General features: G+C 44.7%; 1 protein-coding gene across 2 annotated transcripts in view; it reads left to right on the top strand.

Annotated features, from left to right (window-relative positions):
- Window positions 1-4,217: 4,217 nt before the first annotated feature.
- Window positions 4,218-8,470, top strand: part of SLC30A4 (solute carrier family 30 member 4) — a 30,315-nt gene continuing 26,062 nt past the window's right edge. The window contains exons 1-2 of one of the 2 annotated variants that reach the window (XM_024193905.2): window positions 4,218-4,379; window positions 4,918-5,439. In XM_024193905.2, the coding sequence (XP_024049673.1) occupies window positions 5,043-5,439 (397 nt within the window). In that variant the 5' untranslated portion in view covers window positions 4,218-4,379; window positions 4,918-5,042. Of the gene's footprint in view, window positions 4,490-4,917; window positions 5,440-8,470 lie in introns of both variants that reach the window. The other variant, XM_024193904.2, reaches the window with a different exon arrangement.

Genomic DNA, 8,470 nt, shown 5'->3' with positions numbered 1-8,470 from the left:
TTAAAAGTAAGAAAAAAATAGCAGGCTCCAAGACAAAGGAACACCTATGGCCACTCAGGAACTCTAATGATTCAGGCAGAGAGGTTTTCCCTGAGTAAGTTTCCACTGGAGGTGTATGTTTAGGTGGGTGGGACAGACAGTACCAGGAGAGAGAAGGAAGAGAGTCAGAAGCAGACACAGCCTGCAAGAACAGTAATGTGGCCCTGAAATAAAGCGGAGAGAAAGATTTCTGGGGGGGGGTAGCGTGTTGTTTGTAAAGGTAGGCTTGGAACAGTGAACAAAAGAGCCATCTCCTGCTATTTGGGGATTCCTACTATGTTCAGAGAAACAGGAATTTGTACAGTCTTTGTACATAAACAAGATTGCACCAAAAAAATAAATACATAAAATTTAAAAAAAAAGCCAGGCTCCATCATCAATTTCTGCTCCTCACTGGAGCACCTGCAGAGCCCCGAACTTTGACTAACTACTCAAGTCAAAAGTGATAACAGTAAAGAGATACCAAGAATTATTTGGGTAGGTCTAGACAGATATGTAGGTGCTTGGGGACAGGGATCTGGAGGTACAGAGGGGAATCCTGTAGTACCTGGAGGTGCAGGAGAGGCCAGGAGGAGATGTAGAGGATGGGAAATGGGTCATAAAAGAGAATTGTAATTTGTGTGGAAAACAGAGGGAGGGTAAGACCTGTCTATAGACATGAAATACAGAGATCAGGAGGGACCACAGTTGTTAAAGGGCTGTTAGAAGAGAGATCAAGTTAGGAGTGTGGATTCCTGCTGGCCCTCTTACAATGGCTCTATTGGTCTAAAGGGGCCATAAAGCCAGCTGAACTGGCAACCTAGGATTTTTCTCAGCATAGGGAGATTCCTGTATTAATCACAAAGGGTGGATCATTGTGTAGAGTCAATTGCTGGGTAAAAGCCTGACACTATATATTTATTTTGCTTCTTCAGCAATGAGTTTATTTTTTTAAATTCTGTTTAAATGCAAAATATTTTTGGATAGCAAAATGAATGGTGGAAAATGCAGCAAAACATTCGACACAGAAGAAAAAGACACGAAGGGCTATGAATACAATTATGTCTACAACAGGATTTGAACTCACTGCTTTTACTAGCAGACACTGAGCCAGTTCCTGATCCTATTGAAGCCAACGTTAAACCTCCTAGTTGGCAAGATGGAGATGCCTGCGTGAAGTAAAGGGGTTGGAATGGCTCTAGGCCACACCTATTCTTGGCTCCTTGTGCAAGCAGCATGTCAGAGCCTGGTGGTGAAGAGGCTGGAGGGCAAGTGACGAGTATTAAGATATCAGCCTCTGAGTATTGTGCACAACATAATAAATGACAGTTTCAACAACATTGTTATTGGTATTTATACTATACAACTGACATATCAGTACATAACATATTGATGTTCACATTTCTGATTACAAATTAATAGCTTTATTTATCAAACCTTGTACTAGAAGCGAATTCTTCTGTGATGGGTGGCACTTACTTCTTGAGCACCTCCTTGTGGCTGGGTGCTGTACTGCAGTCCTTTTCCCACTCCTGGGGTCCCCGATAGATTGCTAACCGACCTTGGTGAGTTCTTCAGTGGTTTGGCCCTCCAGTCAAATCACAAAGTTCCCAGGCACCCCTTCTGGGACATTAAAGAGTCCAATAAATGGACAGAATATTTGCCCTCGCTTGGGTCTTCAGCCCCAGCTCTGGGCCCTTTAAATTCAGCCCTTTGGTTGGGTTGTCAACTAAGCCCTGTCCCCTCCCTGGGGTTTATGACACTTCACCTGGGGGTAGCACTGGAACCCAGACCCTCCCACTACTCCAGATACCAAACTAAGGGCCCTATACACAGCAGCCACGTACTTCTTACTCCAATTCATTGTTGCTCCTTTCCTGGGCCTCTCCCTACCAGACCACTTTTACCTCCAGACCTATGTCAGTGCAAGGATCATCAGGTTCTTTTCTACCTCCAGGCCACAGAGGAGCCCCTTTCTTCTCTCCTCTGGTCCCAGAAGAAACAGATCTGCTAACTTCCCCCGCAGCTCCTTTTATCTGAGCCTGCTGGGCTCTGATTGGCTGCTTCTGTGAGGCCTCTCTAGGCAGGGCTGGAGCACCCTCTTTTGATGCTCCTTTCCTATCACTTCACTGCTTCCTGGGGCGGGGGAAGTGGAACGGCGGGACATCCTGTAGGGAGCTGCAAAGGCCAGGTGCACCCCACCACAATTTCCCACATAAACCATTGGTAAAGCTCTAATCAGCTTCTAATCAGACCCCTTATTCCTTTAAGGAGAGTCAGGAAAGGGGTGCACATAGCCTTCCCCAAAAGTACCAAAACATGAGGATATCACTGAGCCTGATCATATGAACAGGAATGTGAAATAGAATGTAAACAACGCTGCCTTTATTGCCACAAATACTAGAAAAAAAGAAACAAGATAGATGCAACATTCAAGAAATTTGACATGTCAGACTTCAGTACTGTACACTCTAGTCATCTTGAACAGAACTCTGATATGTGCAAATCTCTCAAGCCTCCTGGGCTTCTTAAAATTCCACACTTAAAATACAATATAGGCTTTATATACAATTATCCCTTACATTAAACCTACTTGTGTGCAGATCGTGTCGTAAAGCGGGCTTGCATTTAAGTAACTGGTTATATAGCAACAGAAAATATTTTAGTTTTATGTTGTGCCATTTATAATCAAAATCTTTCAAACCACATTACAAATATGTGAAATATTAATGAGTATGCTTACCCAGAACTGCTATTTTCCTATCCACATAGTCGCTAACCTTACAGCTGATCAGATAACAAGGAATAAATTGCATAGATGTTTGCAAGATTGGGACAAACTAGAACCACACTGCTGACTAGCAAGTTCCAGCACTTTCACTATAAATGAGATTGTACAGTTATCTTTTGGAAGTGCTGGCAACAGGTGCATATTAATTTAACAACAGTATTGTGGGGTTTTAATCTATGTGGGCTTGCAGTAGAAGACCCTGATTGTGCAAAGACTTTAGTGCATGTCCAGTGCCTAAAATTAAGCATGTCTTTGACGGATCAAGGCCCAACATATAAAGAAGCACAACTAGAGTAACTGTATTTAAAACTATAGCAATAAAATAACATTGCCCTTCTATAGCATCTTTCATCTGTGGATTTCAAAGCACTTTACAAACATGAAGCCTCACAATATTCCTGTGAGGTAGGGAAGGATTATTATTTCAATTTTACAGATTGGAAAACTAAGGCATGGAAAGGTTAATGCATTTACGGAGGGGACAGTGTGGACATGGAAACAGAACTAAGAAATTTCTGAAAGTTAAACGTACCATAAATGGACATAGGGACCTTGCCCAGGGCAACAGGCACATCGTGGGCCAAATGCGGACCACCAAATGCTTTTGAACAGACCCCAAAATCTTTTTATTTACTTATTATCATTGGGTTTGTTCCCCTCTCCCGCCCGCCGGGGAGTCTGGACCTTGACTATACCTTAACCAAGAAACTGGGACCTTGACAAAAAATAATTGACTACCCTGACCCAGTGTATGTATATAAATCAGGGTTGCACAAGTGTGCAGTTAAACATGCACACATACCCACAATGCATGTGAGGGCATCAGGAGTTTAAGGTTTGGGGCTGTAGGGACTAATTACCCTAAACAGAGCCTGTGACACATAATAGGAGCACAGCGTGGAAAATAGCAGAATAGGCTAGACACCACTGGCCTGACACCTTCACTACAGCCCCCCAGGATAGGAGCCTCCGCGGGCTCCCGCTCCCGCACTGCAGGAGGTCCAGGCTGTAACCCTTTGCAGCCCGTCGGGCGGGTGCTGAGAGCAGGTAGCCCGCACAGGGCACGCGAAATGGTTCTGACCCTAGTCAAGAGCCAGCAGCATGCTGACCAACGGCGCGCGGCAGAGGCCCCGCGGGAGAGTCCCCGGGTGTAGCTAGCGCGCGCGCGCGCGGGGCGGGGGGACTGGTACCAAGCGGGGCTTGGACCCGCTGCAGAGCAGAGGCGGCGGCGACAGCCCGCGCAGGCCCCGAGTCCCGAGCCAGGAATGCGAACAACGCGCGCGGCCAGCCCCCGTTCAGTGCCGCTGCGCCGCCCGTCGGCCACGGGTGCCCGCGCACGCGCACTGCGTGCCCGGCGAGTCAGCAGCCAGCCTGGTTGTCTCGAAAGCGGGAGGGAGGGAGGGAGAGATGCAGCTCCCCGGAGCACAGGGGTGACCGCCCGACGCCGGCTTTCCCGGGGGAGGTGCGGTTCCTCCCTACGCGGGGCTTGCATGCTCCGGCGGGAAAGCCCAGCTCCTCGTCGGGGTTGTCGGTCTAAGCTGGCTTTGCCCGGCCCCGGAGCAGAGTGCAGGTATTTCTGGCGAGCTGTTATCGCTTACAAGGGACTTCAGAGAATGACCTGAGCCAACCTCCGAAGGATCGGCATTGCACGGGGGCAGCGGTGGTAGCAGCCATACAAAGGTACCGTTCGATTTCTGTATATTAGCTCCCCCCTCTGTATATTTCAGCAATATAAACCCGAGAGTCTTGAGCAACAGTTATTCCGCGTTTTGCATAATCTTAAAAAATGACAGTGTAACAACGTGTTACAGTCTATTCTGGGTTTAGATTCGGTCAGGGTCAAACACGTCTTTGCTACTGTACTCACGGCTCTGTGTTCAGCTGCATAGCGAGTAGGCCAGTGGGCATGAAAGTGGCTGTTTAAAATAGACTATTTTTGTGCTCCTATTAGCTGTTCGGCATCCTGGAGGTGGGCTGGCCAGCCTAAGGGTTAGTAGAGCTGGCTTGGAAGAGGGCTGGCCTGCTTTAGTAGGATTACCTGGAATAACCTCCCCCCCGGTGCATTTCTATCCATTGATGAACTGAACGTGCAACTCTGATTTCCTCAGGCTTGGAGGAAATGTTCTGAATGGACGATGAAATGAAGCATTTCTGCCTGCAAGGGGAAGTTGTATGAGAAGAATTTGCTGTAGCGAAGCAGCAGCACCCCGCTGGGCTCCTGGCTCCAGCTACTATGGCCCAATCCAGGGTCTGGAATAGCATCAAATCCATGCTGAGAAAGAACGATGACCCCTTGTTCTTGAACGACTCCAGTGCCTTTGATTTTTCAGATGAAGTGGGGGAGGAGGACTTCCCCCGGTTTAACAAGTTGCGAGTTGTGGTTTCTGATGACACTTCGGATGCAGCTCCGGACAGACCTGTCAATGGGGCTCACCTAGGTCTGCAGTCCGATGACGACTCCTTGCTGGACCGGGATATTGCTCTGCGGAGCACACAGACTAGCTCCCCCAGGACGGACCCTTGTAGCAATTGCAGTAAACAGAGGGAACTATCAAAACAGAGGAAGGTGAAAAAACAGCTGATCCTGGCTGCCGTTCTCTATCTCTTCTTTATGATTGGAGAGCTCATAGGTGAGTTGGGCTTGTTTTCTTACTCTGTCAAGGGTTAATGGAAAAACGCCTCGGTGCTTTTTAGGACTTTTTTTTTTATTACACAGTTGTCCTTTAATTATTTACTAAAGGAGACAGTATATCAGTTACTGAGACGCACAGATTTCAGCAAGTCCAGAGAGTGCCCACAGTAAAGAAAGTCAGCATGCAATTAGCATCTAAGGAAAGAAAGAGTTTAAAGGGACACTGCCAACATTAACTCTTCCCTGGCTGATGTTTATAAGGATCTTAACAACAAGGAAGAAACTGACTATTTGAAATTAACAATTAAATTGTCCATATGCTGTTAAATGAGGAAAAATACAGATTCCCCCCTCCCCTCAACTTGTTTCAATTATTGCCATCTTTTTACTTGTAATTATAGTAGATGCAACATTTTCAGACAAATGTAATTTTTTCAAGTTAATGGTTCTCTTTAATAGCAGAATACCAGTGTCTGTATAAGATTTTAGGGCCTTCAAACCTTGTTATTTATGTTCTTAGTCCCCAAATACAGGAATATAATTTAGTTCTACCACTGAAAGGGGAAAAACTCCTCATGAAACTGAGTTATAGATAAAGATCAATCACTTACAGCTTCCTGTTTTGCTTCTCCCTACTGGACTAACAATATCTATACTAGTCTAGCTATTTCTGTATCTTAAACCAGAGGTTCTCAACAAAAGTTTTGGTGGCCTTAGTATGCGACTACCAACTCTTGCTGGTGGCCGCGCTGACTATTTTTCCTAAAATACTTAATTAACTTTAGGAAAAAAAATAAATATGCACATACACACATCTAAATCATTGTAATTTATTTATGTAGGTTTTTTCCAGAGTCAGTAATAAAAATAATTTACAGTTGTCTCTATTCTTTACTGGGCCTAAACAGAATAGAAACACAAATAAGATGATTTGCATGTTCTTGTCTTGTTGTTGTTTCTTTTACTTTTTTGGTTGCACTTTTTTTTTCTTCTAAGACTTGCTAGCTGGTAAATCTTCTGCTGTGTAAAGTGATATTTGTCTGTTTATTAATATCACTTTTCACAGCAGCCTTACTCAGCCCCAGCAAGCTCTGGGACAAATTAAGCCCTGGATGGGGAGGTGGACAGGGAGGCAGCAGGGCCCAGGGATGATGGCGGGGCTAGTGAGTCTGGGGCTGGTGAGCCTGGGGCCGGAGCCTGAAACCAGAACCTGCCACTACATGGACGGAGCCCGCAGCCCTGTGGCCAAAGCCTGCCCCCTCAACCCCAGGGAATGTGGGGAATTCACCAGCTGCCTGCACCTCCAGCATTTGTGTCTCTGGAGGGGGCCTTGGGAGAGGGACCACTGCTTTGCATGCCCCCCTTTCCCCCCCAGCCCAGGAGGCTGTGGCCGCAAGAAAAGGCCCTGGTGGCTGAATGCGGCCACTGTGGCTGCATTTGAGAAACACTGTCATAATAAGCAACATGAAAGTGTCTATAGTATATTGCTTAAAAGCAACAAATGATTTTGAGCTACTCTGATCATATGATTTACTGAAAATTCCAGTATATTGTTAATAGTTGGGAGAAACCATTTTGATTTTTCACTACAAAATTACTCCTGTTATGGATTCATTCAAAACAGTAACAAACCCATTTTCCAAGTTCAATTTTTATTTATCTCTGACAAGCTTTTTTGATATCAAAGCATGTTATCTCCTGCAGTTCAGGTTCAAGAGAAACCAAAACAGCATGATACAGCAATCTGTAAATCTAGAAACACATGGCTGTATATTACAGTGGAGCAGCAGCTCCAGTATAGTTAAGGTTAAGGCCAGCTTTCTGTTTAAAGCTTGACTATTCTAAGTGCTCTAATATCTGGACAGTTACTTGGATTCACTTACAGTGAAAAGACACAGTGCAAGTAAGAGACAGGTGCTGCCTGCACCTGCCCAGTGCTCAAACACTGAGCCTGTTCCCCCAACAGAATACCACACAATTCTATATTGAAATGATGCAGACTGGAACCTCAAGGTACACATGCACCTCCTTCCATTGATAACATACATGGGGTGATTCAGACCCAGATCTCTGAATATCACAGTCACAGGTCTATGACACTCCTCCAACTAATCGCCAGATCTCCTCGTATCACAAACACACCTCTACCAACCTGCTCCACCTGCTGCCTCCACCATTCACTACAGCTACACCTACAACTCTGAAAGAAACTAGAATGCATGCAGATAATTCCCAATGACTATTGCCAGCTCCAGGCAGAGTTAAGGTTGTGTGGGCATCTACCTCAATTCTGTATTTCCTGGTTTTCAGAAGTCTGAGTTTTGCTGAACTTGAGATTTTGGAAGGGCACGAGCTATCATTAGGCATCTTTAACTCTGCATTAATGAAGTGTTTTTTTGCCATTTATTCTTGGAGAGCTTATTGTGATATAACTATGAAAGAAACTCTAAAGTTGAGTCACATGGCTGTAGACACAAAGCTATTAAAAACGACATCACCAATATTTAATCATTATTAAGAAGCATAGTATTTACCTTCTAATCACTATTCACTTTTCATTTAAATAGCACAATGTACTACCATGTCTTTTGGAGTTGTTCATGCCATTTAAGTGCCTACTTGGTGCCACTTAAACTCTTGAAGAACACAAAGTATTTCTGCCATCCACTTCCCCCTGACTTGTTCTATTGCCACTTTGTTTTCAAAAGTGGAGAATGTTATGATGTCAGTGCATCAATGTATCTATCAGTCATTAGACTTTCAGATGCACTGAACTGGGTTTTTACTTGTGACCACACAACTTCTTATAAATACTACTTCGTAAATATTGTAATTTCAATACACAACTGTAAATCTGGAAGCATGAATTAGTTATAATTTAAATTCACTAGTAAAAGGGAAAGTTAAAAACTTTTGAAAGTACAGAAACTGATGGCTCAAGGGACAGGTAATAAATAGTATAGCGCAGTGGTTCTCAAACTTTTGTACTGGTGATCCCTTTCACATAGCAAGCCTCTGAGTGCAACCCC

Source organism: Terrapene carolina, unplaced genomic scaffold, assembly GCF_002925995.2.
Source record: "Terrapene carolina triunguis isolate 2854851 unplaced genomic scaffold, T_m_triunguis-2.0 Scaffold67, whole genome shotgun sequence".
Lineage (NCBI taxonomy): Eukaryota > Metazoa > Chordata > Testudines > Emydidae > Terrapene > Terrapene triunguis.
This window is presented reverse-complemented; position numbering and strand designations above follow the sequence as displayed.